We start from the raw sequence: 17,457 nt of genomic DNA, 5'->3' as shown, positions 1-17,457 counted from the left end.
CCGGCCGGGAGCCCATGAGGGGCCGCAAAAAACTGACATGTCAGTTTTCTGCGGCCGGAATTCAATGAATTCCGGCCGCAGAAAGACCTGTCAGTTCACACAGTGAAGCGAGTGGCTCTTAAGCGGCTCTAATCCGGGCAGAGACTGGCCGTTCCGTGACCCGGCCGGGGTCACGGAACCACCGGTCTCTAACGGTGTGTGAACATAGCCTATGGCTGTGGTGACACAGCCACCAAAGGATATCTCGGTATTGGTGGAAAGATGTCAGGCAGCAGCTGTTGGGAATGCAAACACTTGCCTAACAAAACAATTGCTGTTATATTTGTCTTTTATGGTTTTTTAGAAAAAACAAAATGATTTTATTGCTTCTCTGCATTTGAAGTTTCCATATGTGCATTGCTGTTCTACACATCAAGCATTTTCCTCTATTGCATACTGTCAGTGAACTGTAACAGAGGAAATACAATAAATCAGTCAGTTCAGTGTGTCCCCAGCTCCGCTATCTGGAGGAATGTGGTGATAGGACATTCCAGTTTGTGTTCTAGCAGCAGCTGTCAGGATTCATTAAGCCTGTTCCTTATAGGGATAGCATCCTCATGACATTCACTGTGTGTAACTCACACTAGGAATACATCGTTTCCCAGTCTCTAGAGGCAATATCCAATGCCAACATCCAAGTGCTTCTACCACCAAGGAATGCTGAGATTATTCCTGTCTGATGGTTTTGTTCCCCAAGTCCAAGGTAATGTCATTGTTTTACATCATTCTCAAGTAGAATAAAGTTCTGTTCTTGTCCATGTTGGAGTTCCTTTGATTACATATAAAAGAAATCATTATAATCTGTTCATTAAACAACATAATACATTGATATAGGCTGCTTAACTACACAGTAGGACATAATCACAACTTATCCAAGAGAATATCTATCCTGTCAGACAAATCTAATATGGATATGTACTGTGGCACCACTTCATCTGTTTCAGGAAAAAGTGCATAGATTGTTTATTATAATATGCCGCAAGGTCAGCTTTTTATATGCTTATTCATGCTACACAACATTGGTTATTCCTGAATAAAAGATTTTGGGGAGAGCTTGTGGGAACTTAATGCTGTTTACAAGTACTGCTCAGGCTCTAGATCAGGATTATGTGTTCTCCCTATATTTATCTGAACCTCCATGGAGTTCTGTTTTTTTTGTTTGTTTGTTTTTGGCTGTGATACTTTATTTTCTGTTTGTATTAACAAAAAGTTGTTCTTTGCACACATTTATATAATTTTATAAATATTTTGTAAAGTGTGAGACAGGGGTGCAAGCAGCCCCCCCCCCCCACACAAACACACACAAATAAATAAATAGATATACAGTACATAACATATTTTTTATACCACTGGATAAAATACACCAGTTTACCCTTATCTATTAACTGTCTCTAATTATCACCCTTTAAAGAAAATCATTTTGTGAGTCCTGGAAACTGTTTTGCAATACTTCCATATTATGACTATATGTCCGGGACTACAGCCCATGATGCCTTCATATTACATGCTGATGAAGTTCAGTGCAGAGCACCAGTTTTAGTAAATGCATCCGCCATATATACATATTCATTCCATACATGTACTGAGGAAGATTCATAAAGAAAAAGTAGCCCCCAGCAACCAGTCAGATTACTGCTTTTATTCTACAAATTGGCTTTGAAAAACGACAAGTAGCATCTGAATGGGGCACAAGCCCTACTTTTTTTTTTTCCCCTTAACCAGGCAGCAAGGCAGCAACTACATATACAACACTTATTAGGTTACGTTCACACGTACCCTACTTGCTGCAGATTTCTCACACAAAACTACCTGCCAATTAGGCTTGTAACCTTAGGCAATATGCTGAAATGATGTCATAAACTCAGTAGACACTGGTACACTATAGATACACAGAGGTGGCTTAAGTTCATAAGGGGAACAATGGCAAATGAACTACTTTTTTGGGGCACATAGGGAACCTCACTATTATAAGGATGCACAGCGGAATAACTACTATATGGGGGCACTGTGGGGCCTAACTTCTATTTGAGGCACAGGGTGACCTAACTACTATATGGAGGCACAGAGAAGACATAACTATTATATTGGGGGCACAAAGAGAACCCAACTACTTTATGGGGGGGCACATAAGTACTATATGTGCTGGATCAAGGAACCTTAAGTGTACGTTCACACCTACCGGATCCGCAGCGGATTTGACGCTGCGAGCTAGCAGCGAAATCCGCTGCGGATCCAATACTGTGAATTTGAATGGGTCCCATACAGGCAGCAGATCCGCTGCGTGTATGGGACCCGGCCCCTTTAACCCCTGCGCCGCCGGCCGAAAGTCTGTGTGGAATTGGTAGCTACCAATATATGGTCACTTTAGAGGGGGATATTGGTTTAAAGTGAATCAGTATCCACCAACCCACCCCACCAAACCGCTAGTATCATCCGTTTGCTGAGAGTAAATCCTTAGGGTGCCTTTACACAGAAATTTATCTAACAGATTTTTGAAGCCAAAGCCAAGAATGGATTTAAAAAGAGGAGAAATCTCAATCTTTCCTTTACGACCTGTTCTCTGTTTTTAGGCTGTTACTGGCTTTGGCTTCAAAAATGGCACCCTTACTGGTTGTGTCTCTTAAAATGTGCCCAGTGCCTAGGTTAGAGTAAAAAATTATCTTTAAATCTGCAGCGCTGTGTCATACTGGTGAGGCCTAGAGTGTCTGTGCCCTAGGTCTGCGACTCCTCTCCTTTCTTCTAAACAGTGCACTTGTGCCATAGCAACACAGGTGCACTGTTTAGACGAGTGATGAATAGAAATCCTGTCTGGGGGTGTTTCTAATGATGAGGAGGGTGGGAAAGGAGTAAGAAGAGGCGTCGCAGACCTGGGGCACAGACACTCTAGGCCACGCCAGTATTGACACAGCGCTGCAGATTAAAAGATAATTTTTTGTTCTAACCAAGGCACAGAGCACATATTAACCCCTTAAGGACCCATGACTTACCAGTGCGTCATGGAATCCTGTCACTTAAGGACCCATGACGTACCTGTATGCTGAGCTCCCTTTATAGCACGTGGGGACTGGCTGCTATATGCAGCCAGTTCCTAACTGTTAATGACCGCTGCGATCGTGTGGCCTCCCGCCATTAACCCCTGCAGTGCTGTGATTGCGGCACTTAACACAGTGACAGGAGCTGCAGCTCCTGTCACTTGTCTTAATGTCAGTGAACTAGCCAGACCTTCCTCCGGGAAGGAACAACCAAGCCAAGGAATGTCTTCAATCAAGGAAACCACCCAAGCAAGGTATCCATCCACAGACAGCTGTTTCAGGGTGTTTGCCTCTCATCAGTGTGGGGTAGGGTTTTGGCTAGTGGGAGCAATTGCCTAGTAAGTGCATTCAAAAGGATGCTTGTTGACCTCAGGGGGATCAACTAGAACACTGCAGAGACAGCATCACGTGTCTTGACGTCAGTGTATTATAGAACATTGCCCCCTGGGAAGGTCTGTCTAGTTCACTGAAATCAAGACACATGATGGTGTCTCTGCAGTGTCCTTTTGCATATTTGATTTCTCAGGGGGCAATGTTCTAGAATACACTGACATCGAAACATATGATGGTGTCTCTGCGGTGTTCTGGTTGATCTCCCTGAGGTCAACCAGCGTCCTTTTGCATTCACTTACTAGGCAATTGCTCCCACTAGCCAGAATCCTACTCCACACCGATGAGGGGCAAATACCCTGAAACAGCTGTGGATGGATACCTTGCTTGGGTGGTTTCCTTGAGTGAAGACATTCCTTAGCTTGGTTGTTCCATCCCGGAGGAAAGCCTGGCTAGTTCACTGACGTTGAGACATGTAATGGTGTATCTGCAGTGTTCTTTTGCATATTTGATTTCCCAGGGGGCAATATTCTAGAATACACTGACGTTGAGGCATGTGATGGTGTCTCTGCGGTGTTTTGGTTGATCTCCCTGAGGTCAACCAGCATCCTTTTGCACCTCCTGTCACTGTCCGATCGGGACCGCTGCAGTGTGATGTGGGGGTTCTGATAGTTTTGTCTGTCTGCCGGAGGTCCCTTACCTTCCTCCCGGCAGTCAGATCAGTGATCAGTGTATAGAGTCTGCCACAGGCAGGCTCTATGCATTGATTACAGATAACACTGATCAGTGCTATGCTATGGCATAGTAATGGTCAGTGTTAAAAATCCAATGTAAAAATGTCCCTAAGGGGACATAAAAAGTGTGAATTAAAATTTTCTTAAATGAGCCCTAATTTTGTCTTAGAAGCATTGACAGTCAGAGATTGGCCAGGAGACCATGTGGCCAACATCATGAAGGGAGCATCAAACTGTTCCTAGTCTTGGGTTTATGGTGTGGGGTGACATAGTACAAAGTAAAGTAGCTGGGCCCCTCTAGTGTTTATTCCAGGTATACTGACAATCAGATGCCCTACTGTACGAGATCGCATTGAGCCATTACTATAAGGGGACTATAAAGAGGTGGGCCACCTGCTATAGGGTTCAAAGAGAGAGGGGCTCTGCTATAGAGGACTGCACAGAGGAGGGACATTATTATATGGGACTGCATGGGGGAGGAGGCTTTGCTGTATGGAATTGTACAGAGGGGGGCATTTCTATAAAGGGGCTATACAGAGGTGAGCCACCTACTATAGCGGTTTGATGAGAGGGGTGCCCTATACTATAGAGGATGCACAGAGGAGGCTGTCTACTATATGGAAACTGCATATATGGGGCCACCTACTATTGGAGCCTGCACAGAGGTGGCCATCTACTATATGAAGACTGGAACACATAAAAAAGACAAATTTGGTCAGCTCTCCTAGAACACCATTCACACTAGGCAGGAGCATGTTACTATGGCTGAAATGCAAGCACACAAAAATGCAACAGCTCACCGCAATGGTAAGCTACAGACCCACTACAGACATGAAAACAGTTAAAAGCAGCCCCCCCCCCCCCCCCCCAAACTGCTAAAAAAAAAATTCCTACACTGTACTCTGGCCTCTCCATGGCATATAATACGCCTATGCTCTGGGCATGCAAGATCCACCTTATACGGGCAAAAGTAATTACACCACCTGGGTGGGACGGGTGGAGTGCTCGCCCAGAGCATAGGCGTATTATATGCCATGGAGAGGCCAGAGTACAGTGTAGGTCCACCCCGGCATGGGGCCACCTTATTGGTGGTGGGGTGCTTTACACTGTTTGCAAATGGTAACCAAGAGCCCCATTATTTTAATTTTCTTTAGCAGTTGGGGGTGGCTGCTTTTAACTGTTTTCATGTCTGTAGTAGGTCTTGATCTTGCCATTGCTGTGAGCTGTTGCATTTTTGTGTTTGTGTATATGGAAACTGCACAGAGAGGGGCCACTTACTATATGGGGGGGATGCACAGAGGGGCATATTACTATATAAGGGATGCACAGAGGGGGCTAATACTATATTGGAGTTGCACCATGGCCTATTTTCCATGCCGAAAGCAAATTCCATACAGGGTGTTATCTACCCTAACCCTGCTGACATCTGAGTGGTACATTGTTTTGGTTATGGAACCAGGGGTTTGGCCATTACCCCAAATCATCCCAAGAGCTGTTTTTGAACATGGTAACGCCATGCTTGTTGCCTGGGTGGCCTAAATGTGCTACCATGGCCAACAGCATTTCCAGCATCTCCATGCATCCAGCATACAGTATGTGGCCGGCAATTGCAAAGGGAGTATAGTGCCTTCAGTGTGGCAAATCATTCTTCAGACAACCATTAATAACCTCACTTATAGCATGCCAAGGCCTGTAAGTATCTGTATGCCACTGTATGTCTGTTTGATACTGATTAAATCAAGGTATATTTTGATAGCATTAACATGGACAACAGCATAGAAATAAAAACTCACTATCATGGCATAATCACAGAAGGAACACAGACACTATCATCACAATGAAGCAAAGCCTCAACATAAAGACAACAACTACTGTGACATTAAATATGGCATCTCCTAGCAATGGAGACAGACACTTTTGTGTCATCACAGCAGTTTGCTAAAGCTCAATCCACCAATGCTTTCCAGATGAGTTGAGAAATAGGGATTACCATGCACTTGACCCTCATGAATGTCTATATTCCATTTAAATAATAAAGTTCTTTACTAATAAAATATGTTTAAATTCTACAGTTTAGCCATTTTTATCTATTTAGTTAATGTTTATCATTCATTTTTATTACAGTGTACTGTGAAGATTAGAGAAAGTCAGCTCACCACAAAACATGGCAGATGAAAATGGTAATTAAAATTTCTGAACAAGTCCATTTGCATTATGGGTTCATTAATATTCCAAAATGATTAAAAAGTGACCTGTGGGTGTTATTAAAATAGAAGTACGGGCAGGTAACATTTTTTTCAAACATGCCAGCAAAGGGGTGGGTTAAAAAAATAATGTGCACTTCCCTAGCACCAGTGCTGCCAATGTGGTCCCTGGCATAGAGACGGGACCTGGGACATGATGTGTCAGGTCCGTTCAACCAGCCAGTGGCAGAGGTGGGACACCGCTACAGACACTGACTGGTTGAGCGGGCCTGGAACTTCACACTTCAAGTCCCATCTCTATGCCAGGAAGCGGTAAGGGATCAGGACTCGGAGCAGTGGACTGCGGGCACTAACCCGGGGATGGGGGGTAAGTGCATGTTATTTTTTCACACCCCCTCCATGGCAAATTTGACAAAAAATGTCCTTGCCTGGACTTCTTTAACAATTGTCAAAATCATTATATTAAAGTGGTTGTCTGGGGCTAAAAACTTTTAAATGGCTTGGGGTGGTTTAAAAATGATAAATTGTGCTTATTTAGGGTCCATTTACACAGAAAGATTATCTGACAGATTATCTGCCAAAGATTTGAAGTGAAAGCCAGGAATGGATTTGAAAAGAGGAGAAATCTCAGGCTTTCCTTTATGACCTAATCTCTGTTTATAGTCTGTTCCTGGCTTTGGCTTCACATCTTTGACAGATAATCTGTCAGATAATCTTTCTGTGTAAATGGACCCTTACCTTGACCCCAATAGCTTCTATTCCAATATAGTTCATCATTGCCTATCACTGCTTCTTCCTTGTTTCTGTGATGAATTGTTCAGCCAATCAATGTGGGTGGAGCGGCTGCCTTCAATTGGTCATACACTACACCCATCACCTGTGGGTGTTTTAAGCAGAGACTAGATGGATCCTGCATGCCCAGTGTGTAGGCTTAGTATTAGCCCTAGAGAGGCCAGTGTCAGTGCAGGACATCTCTCTGAGGTCTCCTTAATGTGGTGAGATGGTACATACTATTTGATCAAATTGTTTGCTAAAATTTCCTATAGCAGTTTTACCATTCTAAATATCTATATTATGTCTTTCCAGGTTGCTGTTGCACTCTTCTGTTTTTGTCAATGCCGTATTTACCACTAGGCACCCGTGGTCCGGTGCCTAGGGCAGCACTTTGCAGGGGGGCAGCACCATAGAGCAGGCAGAAGAAACAACTTTTTTTTTATTTTTATTTTTATAGTCTTCCACCTCCCATTCAGACTTGCTAGTAAATCTGCTGTCTTTTTGAGGCGCGGGGGGGGATGGTGTAATTGTTTAGGTCTGGAACTATTACCTACCCATTTACCAATTGATTGATAAACATTGATACAATGTGGAATTTTATGTTTTAAGCAGTTAAAGAGGACCAATCACCTAAAAATCACTATCCCTATTATCAAAGGAAATCTTTCCTTAAGTCTATCTAAGAAGATACAGACTGCCTGTGCAGTCTGTATCTTATCCCTTTATCCAATTCTCTTGCTTGCTGAACGAAGGCCGGGCGCCGCCATCTTGATGACGTCACTTTGCGTTTCACCGCTGGAAAGCAAGTGACGTATTCAAGATGGCGTCGCCCGGCCTTCCAGCACCGAACAAGAGGATCAGGTAAAGTATAAGCTACAGACTGTAAAGGCAGTCTATTTATGAAGATACAGACTGCCTTTGCAGTCTGTATCTTATACTTTACCTGTTCCTCTTGTTTGCTGCAGCAAGGCCGGCGCCGCCATCTTGATTACGTCACTTGCGTTCCACCGCTGGAACGCAAGTGACGTATTCAAGATGGCGCCGCCCGGCCTTCCAGCACCGAACAAGAGGATCAGGTAAAGTATAAGCTACAGACTGTAAAGGCAGTCTATTTATGAAGATACAGACTGCCTTTGCAGTCTGTATCTTATACTTTACCTGTTCCTCTTGTTTGCTGCAGCAAGGCCGGCGCCGCCATCTTGATTACGTCGCTTGCGTTCCACCGCTGGAACGCAAGTGACGTATTCAAGATGGCGCCGCCCGGCATCAGACTGCAACGGACAAGAGGATCAGGTAAAGTATAAGATACAGACTGCAAAGGCAGTCTGTATCTTCATAAATAGACAAAATGAAGATACAGACTGCTGTTGCAGTCTGTATCTTATACTATACCTGTTCCTCTTGTTCGGCCCGGCCGCCGCCATCTTGATTACGCTACTTGCGTTCCACCACTGGAACGCAAATGACGTAATCAAGATGGCGGCGGCCGGCATTGCTGCCGCTGTGGATGACGGGAGCTTCCTGTCTCGAGCCGGCTCTTTTGAAAAGAGCCGGCGCGAGACAGTGAATTAAAAAGTGAATAAAACAAAAACGCGGCCGAAAAAATAAATAAAAGTATTTACAAATGTTAATTAAATAAATAATTACATTGAATTAGAAATTAAAAATTTTTTAAATTTCTTCCGTGATTGGTTCTCTTTAAAGGCCATGAAATGCCAGGAAATGTTTCTACATGTAGAGAAATGCACAAGGCCGAAACCACTGTCCCCCACGCTCCCCAAGATGGGGCGTCTTCAGGTTTAGTGCCTAGGGCAGCAGCTGCTGTTAATACGGCCCTGGTTTTTGTCTGTATTTTAGCCATGGCAGCATGCATCTGCAAAGTTTGAATAGTGGTATTGGTTGTGCTGCTCATTTTTTTCTATGTCTCTTTGATATGTCAAAAGTTTTTTTAAGGCTGAGTTCACACTACGTATATTTCAGTCAGTATTGTGGTCCTCATATTGCAACCAAAACCAGGAGTGGATTAAAAACACAAAAAGGATCTGTCCACACAATGTTGAAATTGAGTGGATGGCCGCCATATAATGGCAAATATTTGCTGTTATTTTAAATAATGGCAGTTATTTACTGTTATATGGCGGCCATCCACTCAATTTCAACATTGTGTGGACAGATCCTTTTTGTGTTTTTAATCCACTCCTGGTTTTGGTTGCAATATGAGGACCACAATACTGACTGAAATATACGTAGTGTGAAGCCAGCCTTAAACAATATTGACACTTAAAAGAACCAATAAGCCCAATTAGGCTGATATGGTTCTCTCGAGCAATGTTTAAAGCTCCTGCAGCAGCCGCGGCACATACCGGCCGTGGCTGCAGCAGGAGCTCTATACTGGGAAAAATGACTTTTATTACCCCGGCTCGTGACAAACACGAGCGCGGAAGTTGTCATCTGAGCGCCTCCCTGCCTGTGTCTAGTCACAGCGATCTGCCTGTCAGTGTGCTCGGCGTGATGATTGACAGGCAGAGAGGCCAGTAACGGACCTCTCTGCCTGGGAATCATTCCCGCAGACCAAGCTGACATGCAGAGGGCTGTGACTAGACACGGTCGGGGAGCCGCCCAGATGACTACTTCCCCACCTGTGTCTGTCACGAGCAGGGGGAATAAAAGTCATTTTTCCCCTGTATACTAGTATAAAGCTTATGCTGCAGCTGCGGCACATACCAGCTGCAGGAGCTTTATACAGCGCTCCTGAGAACCATATCAGCCCAATTGGACTGTTTGGTTCCCTTTAAACTTACAGAAACACCCAGGTTACAGTAGCGTGGTACAGCATCCAGTAATACACAGCTGGGAACCTTCTGCTGGGAAGGGAGAGGAGTCTCTTTATGTGCCACAGAGGCTCATGAAAGCTCGTTGTCTAGGTTACCGACCACCACTCTGCTCTTAAGGCAGTGGTCTCAGTAGTGTATATATAGCTATAATGTTATAATGTACATGTAATGAGATATAGTGTATATATACTGTATAATATATATGAATTTGTATGCTATAGCTATATAGAACATCCAGACTACTGTGTTTAGAGCAGAGAGGGTTAATAACCTAGTCGAGTTGAGCTTTCAACAATGGGAGAAAAGGTGTGGCATGTGAGAAGAAGAGGGGAAGTTTGCTAAATGTTTGTATATGCAAAAAAATGTAACTTGAGACCTACCAGTTTAACTACTGTATTTTCCGGCGTATAAGACGTCTCCTGACATTTAAGAAGATTGTCAGGGGTTCGCCTTATACGCCGGAAAATGTTAAGCCCTGCTGCGGTCAAGCAGGGGTTAATTGCAGCTAAATTTTAAAAAATTAAAATTAAATTAAAAATCTTCAGGAACTTCCGGCGCCTCTCTCATTCTCCTGAAGCTCTCCCGGCAGCCGAGCATCTCTGAGCCTCTCCGATGAGACACTCTGCTGTCCGTGAGAGGTTCGGCGATCTCCGGCGCAGGTAGTGTACGTCATACTGCCTGCGTCGGGAATGGTATGGGAGGCGCGCTGATGCCGGGAATGGGCCCCAGGTGAGTTACATTTTTTTTTTTTATAGTGGTTGCCCCATACGGTGGGCATTGGGCCACTTTTGAGCAACCATACCCGGCATATAAGATGACCACCGACTTCTAAGAAGATTTTTCGGGGTTAAAAAGTCATCTTATGCGGGAAAATACAGTATTGTAGTTTAGATTGGAAACTCCTTTTAAATGTGTTATTTGGACTTTAGCCCCTATTACACGGGGAGACTAGAGGAGCAAACAAGTGCTGTCAGCGCTCATTTGCTCCTTGTTCCCCGGCGCAGGTAAGTGCAGGGGGGGCCACTGGGAGCTGCGGGGAGGCTGCCTGGGTGATCTCTAGATGGTCCGGGCAGCCCATAGCCGATAGCAGCGGTTTGCTGTCGCCGTTCCTACTCCAAGGAGCGACGGCAGCAGATCGCTGCTATATGAGTTGTTTGTCTCTCAACATGTTGAAAGAAAAACAACTGCAACGATCAGCCGACATTGTTCATGGCGGCTGATCGTTGCCTTCTATTACACGGAACTATTATAGGCCGCAACGGCCTATAATTATTTTGTGTAATAGGGCCTTTACAAAAACAAGGCTACTTTTTACTGAAAAATCACCACTCTTGACTTCACTTTTGGAGTGGTTTTTCTTATTGTTCCATTAAACTGATTTAAGCTGAATAGCAATATCACAGACAACCTGGGCAGGGACGATTTTAGACACGGCAAAGCTAAAGTGGGGTCCCCAAAAAGCATATGTAGAGTATTTATCAAACAGTATGCTATATCATACTATAACCAAATGGTATAAACCGATTAAAGGAGTTTTCTAGGCACACAGACAACATCATAGTGATCATAACTAGGACTGGAAGACCTCACTATAAGAGCAGCGAGGGAGATAAGTATGAGGTCTTTTAGGCTGTTTTTCTGCATTCTGACTGTGGTCGAAACCATGGCCACATTTATTGTGTAATGTTTAAGATTTAAAAAAAAAAAAGAATACAACATTATCATATTTATTTATTTTTTTAAGGTCATGAGAATGATGAAATTATAGTTCCAGAAATTCTTGAACGTCGATATATACCAGCATGCCTTAAAAGTGTCGCCTGGGAAGGTTTCAACTTTGCTGGACATGAGATAACAATAGTGGAATCAACAGATCTGTATGGTGCTACTGTTTGGCCTTCAGTAAGTCAATCCTCACTCTTTAGTACGGTACAGCAAAAGACGCTGGTTCTACAATATTGTACATTGTACCCAAAACATAGCAATGAGCAATCTGCAAAATACATGTACAATTAGCTGTCTATAATAATCTAAAAATTTTATAAAATAATCAGTCTCCATCCATTAAAATAACCTTCACATGTTACAAACATACCAGTTCTTTGCGTAAAAATGCATGAAATTTGCCAGAAGATTTATAGGAAACCACAGATGAGACACTGTGACATAACAATCAGTCATTATGTAAAAGATATATGGAATTAATGGAGGATTAGGGTTGCCACCTGGACAGTATGCCATTGGACCAGTTAAAACTCACATTAGGAGCTCTATGCCAGTACATTTTTTGACCAGTAATACCAATTGTTGGCTTTTGAGTCAAGGGCCCTCAAATTAAATGGCAACTCTGAATGCAAAGTGTGTGGAGAGACCTTACTGGGCAAGAGTAACCGTACTATAGTGAACATGGAAAGCAAAATATTCGTCTGCTGTATTGTTGTGCTTGAATTTAACCCCGAGACGACACGGGACGTACATGTATGTCCTGGAAGTCTGTCACCAGACGACCAAAGACGAACAAGAATGTCCTGGGTGTTTATGGAGCTATGAAGTGCACTCTGGAGCGGAGCGCGCTTCATAGCAGGTGGGGGCCAACTGTAATCATCAGCCAGGCCCGCACCGTTAATAACATGCTGCAGCGATCACGCAGCAACCTGTCATTAACCCCTTAAACGCCCGATTGCGGCGTGATAAGAGCAGCTCCTGTCACTTACCGAATTGGACCCCCGCAGTGTGACTGCCGGGGTCCCAATCGATTTCATGGACCGCCGGAGTTCTCTTACCTTCTTCCGTGTGATTCGATCGGCGCTCTGCTGATTGAGTCTGCCACAGGCAGAACGCCTATTACACTGATCAATTTTATGCCTTTGGCATAGCAGTGATCAGTGTATGCAATGTAATAATTGCATGTAAAAGTCCCCCAGGGGGACTTAAAATGTGTACAAGAAAAAAGTTAAAATGTTTTTAAGAATATCCCAAAGCCCCTCCCTCCAAGAAAGATAAAAATCACCCCCCTATCCCATTATATAAATAAAACATATAAAAAAATAAATAAATAAACATATAATATACCGTAGCGTGCTTAATTGTCCGATCTATTAAAATATAACAATCGTCGTCCCAGCTACACAAATATGGTATTAATAAAACTAGAGATCATAGCGCAAAAAAATTACACCCCCCTACAGCCCTGTAGGTGAAAAACTAAAACCGTTATAAGAGTCACAATATGACCATTTTATTAATAATCGATTGCAAAAAAGGATTTCATTAAAAAAATAAAACATCAAAAAATCTGTGTAAACCTGCATATGTGTCACGGCCGCGGCGGCGTCCCGTGCTCCGGGCCGCCGCCGCGACTCCCCACTGCCCCATGCAGCAGCCGGTGTCCGTAGGCAGGGACCCGGCGCTGCTGTCACTTCGGCCCCGGGGGGCGCCTTACCTCTCCACGCTCCTGTCCGTCGCTGTGCCGGCCGGCGCGCGCGTCCCCGCCTCCTAGGGCGCGCGCGCGCCGGCTGTCTCAGATTTAAAGGGGGAGGGCTCCCCTAATTGGTCCATGTGCACAATCACTCCCTATAAATTCCAGCCCTGCCCCACTACAGGTGTTGGAGCCTCTACATGCTTCCCATAGCGTTTGGCCCATCTCCCTGTTGTTCCTGATTCCTGTCCGCTACCTGGTCCCTAGTCCTTGTTCCTGATTCCTGTCCACTACCCGGTCCCTAGTCCTTGTTCCTGGTTCCTGCTTCCCCGTTACTCTATTGCTCCTGTCTTCAGCCTGTCTCCTGCGGTCACGACTACAGACCTCTGCCACTACCATCTCCTGCCTACTGCTCCTGCCACGCCTCGCCTGCCATCACCAGCAACCAAGCCAGGGGTAGCGACCTGGGGGTCGCCTGCCGCAGCAAGTCCATCCCGCCTTGCGGCGGGCTCTGGTGAAAACCAGCGGCCCCTTAGACTCCGCTCCCTGGTGAGGTTAGTGCCATCGCTGGTGACGGTCCAGTGGATCCACTACTCCAGGCGTTACAATATGGTTGTGTTCGGACTGACCTGTAGAATAATGGTATCATGTCACTTTTACCGTATAGTGCATTACGTAGACACAGGAACCCCCCAAAAGTTACCATATTGCATTCTTTTATCCAATTTCACCAATTTATATTTTCATAAATAATAATTTTGGGGTTCCATCATACACTTTATGGTAGAATGAAAGGCGCCATTACAAAGTACAACTACTTCTGAAAAAAACAAGCCCTTACATGGCCCTGTAGATAGAAAACTGAAAGTGCTAGAGCTCTTAGAAGGGGAAAAAATATAAATTGGCGCGGTCCACTGGGTCATTTTGGGCTTGGTCCCCAAAGGGTTAAAGCCCAGGCAATGTAAAATGCAAAGTGCCATGCCGGGTGATGCATCCATGTTGGTTATAGGCTTGTTGGTATTTTACCAGAAGTCCAAGTGGTGGGACTTCAGATTTGCCTTATGAAGCCCAACATGGTTATCAGTACAGTACAATCTACTGCATTAAGAGGTTATCCAGGATCAATCAAATCAGAACTACTTTCTTGCAAAAACAGCACCACGCCAGTCCTGAGGTTGTGGGTGGTATTACAATTTAGCTCAATGCATTGCAATGGAATTAAGATGAAAAACCACAAGCAAACTGAGGACAAGAGTGGTGTTCCTTCTGGAAGAAGGCGCCCATGTTTTTGTAATACTGAATAATCCCTTTATGCAGCCACACGGCTGTGTCAGTACACTAGCACGAACTTTCAAACAATATCAGAACTCCCGACATCATTATTAATCATGATGCTAGACGCTCCGAGGACCAGTCTGCAGAACACTGTCCGAGCACGGACGGAATTCTGATGATGTGTGCATTAGTGTCCTCTAGGCCTTCACCCTTTATCCCACTCCAGGATGCGGAACCTGGACTTCTGCAGCCAGAGGATAGATACAAGGTCGCTCCACAAGTTTGGACCCAGTGTGAGCAGAAGCTGGTCCCCAAAGATCAGACAGAGTCGCCGAAGAGGTTGAGTAATCATAATAAGCAGGCTGGGTCATCAGCAGGAGAATCGGCGCAGTACCAGCAATGAGATGGATTTTGAAGTCATGCAGACAAAAAGTCAGGGCAGGTGGCTTCAGAGGCAGGTCAAACAATCCAAGTTGGCAACAGGAGAGGTAAAAAGAACAGACAGGGGTCACACAGGAAGCATAATCCGAAGTACAGGCACAGGTCAGGATACACGGGGGTTCAGCAGAAATAGCAGACAGACACTTTTGTTGCATGTGCAGGAATGCAACAAGACTCAGGCAAGATGGAGCTAATTTAAATAGGTGCAGATGGCTATGAAATGGCAGACAGTAGTAGCAGGTGAAGACAAGCTGGTCCTATAAATCCAGAGCCAATGGCTGCACACATACCTTAATAGCCAGAGGTATCATTGCAGCAGAGATCAGAAGGAGGAAGCAGACACCAGGAGTCACGAGGGCGCAAGTGGAGGCAAGCACCTCTGAGACCAGCATAAAGTACAGCAGAGGAGTGGACAAGGCAGCGGTGGTGAGAAGGAACAGGACCCAAATAGCAGCGGTGGTGGTAAGTTTTAGGGCACCGCCAGGTGCTGCCTGGCAGCATTACATTGGGTATACAAAAAAGAAAATCTTTCCATTATACTTTTTGTTAAGTTCCAGTACTATTGTTGTGTAGTTCAAGTCCTATTGTTGGCTTCCTATAACTGATGCAAAATACAGCAATGTGGAAGAGGCATGTACACCTAGTTACTGAGATCATCAGATACATTTTCAGGCAAACTTCTGTTTTTTACTATGTTGCCACCAAGTTGTACATCAAGTGAAGAATGTTTTCCTGCTGCAGTATGGTATTTGTACTTCATCCACTGTATTTTTAGAAGACTGACATGATTATTGGACTGCGGCCAGCAATAATTAATAGTCATTTGAGCCACCTCCAGCTGCCTGCAGTCTCATTAACAAAGATGTTAACCCCTTAAGGACAAAGTAGATTTTGGTCTTAAAGGGGTATTCCACTTAAACATAACTTTTGATATGCTGCTGCTGGGGAGGTTAATTCCAGTGAGTTCATTTGCAACTTGACCTCAGAATAACCCTTCCAGCATTACAAAGAAGCTACAATGTTGCAGATAAAGCCAGTCAGGTATTTGTTTACATTAGCTGTCTAAGAAGGGAGGGGGAAGGAGGGGAGACAGAGAGAAAAGCTCAGACACAGATTTTTGTGTCTCCAGCAGAAAGCAGCATCTCAGAACTGGGAGAAGGAGACTAAATAGATAATAAGTATGGAATGAATTGTTAGTCTCACCATGGGCAGCAAAATATCAAAGGTTATGTTTGAGCAGAAACACCCTTTAAAGGACCACACCAATTTTCATTTTTGCATTTTTGTTTTTTCCTTCTTGCCTGAGGCAGACTCTAGGAGAAGATCGCCGAGCTGACTGCATGGAGGTAAATATGAGACCTCAGTCAATCAGGAAAAATTATCAGGACCCCCGCAGTTACACTATAGTGGTTCTGATCATTTGATGACAGGAGCTGCACCTGTCACTGACACTTATACTTTGCAATCAATGCATTTAAGGGGTTAATGGTGGGCAACAATGTGATTAATTAATGTGATCAACCTCAATAACGTGATCAACCTCATAAACGGTGAGAACCATCTACTGATCGCAGCCTATCCTCACCCTCTATGAAGCAAGCTCATCTCCTTAGTTCACTTTATAGAGCCCCCGGACCCTCTGGCGTATCTATACGCCATAGGTCCTTAAGTGACAGGCTCCCATGATGTAACGATACTTCATGTGTACTTAAGGGGTTAAAGGGGTATTACAACATTTCTTTTCTTTCCAATCAACAGCTGTCAGAAAGTTATATAAATTTGTAATTTACTTCTATTTAAATGTCTCAAGTCTTTCAGTACTTCAGTTGCTGTATGTCATGTAGGAAGGGGTGTATTCATTCCAATCTGACTCCTCCTGCCACCTCTGTCCCTGTCAGGAACTGTCTACAGCAGTAGCAAATCCCCATAAAATATTTTTCTTGCTCTGGATAGTTCCTGTCACAGACAGAGGTGGCAGCAGAGAGCACTGTTTCAGACTGAAAATAATAATACACTATTTCCTGCAGGACATACAGCAGTTGATAAGTACTTAAAGGACAACTCCCATGAAAAACTTTTTCCCAGTAATTGAAGCACATTACAAAGTTATATAACTCTGTAATATACTTCAATCACCTGTCTGTCCTCCTTCCCTGTCTTTTCCCCCCTCCACCCCCCACCAGGAAGTGTAAGAAACTCCTTCATACCTAATTACTGTCGTCACCAGGCTGCTCTCTCAGCTCCTTCTAGTGACGATGAGTCATCAGCAGGAGGGCTGCTCTAGCTCCTGTCACACCAGCCTCCCCCTCCCCTGCCTGATCAGGTGACTAGGCTTGCTCAGCTCCCATTGGCTGAGCAACTGTAAGCCATCTTTCA

General features: G+C 44.4%; 1 protein-coding gene across 1 annotated transcript in view; it reads left to right on the top strand.

Annotated features, from left to right (window-relative positions):
- The first annotated feature begins 586 nt into the window (after positions 1-586).
- LOC138793680 (protein-lysine methyltransferase METTL21E-like) overlaps positions 587-17,457 on the top strand; it is a 30,596-nt gene continuing 13,725 nt past the window's right edge. Inside the window, exons 1-3 of the mRNA XM_069972360.1 lie at positions 587-742; positions 6,260-6,315; positions 11,692-11,849. Coding sequence (XP_069828461.1) covers positions 6,300-6,315; positions 11,692-11,849 — 174 coding nt within the window. The 5' untranslated portion in view covers positions 587-742; positions 6,260-6,299. The remainder of the gene's footprint in view (positions 743-6,259; positions 6,316-11,691; positions 11,850-17,457) is intronic.

The sequence above is a fragment of the Dendropsophus ebraccatus genome, chromosome 5, assembly GCF_027789765.1.
Source record: "Dendropsophus ebraccatus isolate aDenEbr1 chromosome 5, aDenEbr1.pat, whole genome shotgun sequence".
Classification (NCBI taxonomy): domain Eukaryota; kingdom Metazoa; phylum Chordata; class Amphibia; order Anura; family Hylidae; genus Dendropsophus; species Dendropsophus ebraccatus.
Note: the sequence above shows the minus strand (reverse complement) of the source record. Positions and strands in the feature narration are given on the sequence as shown.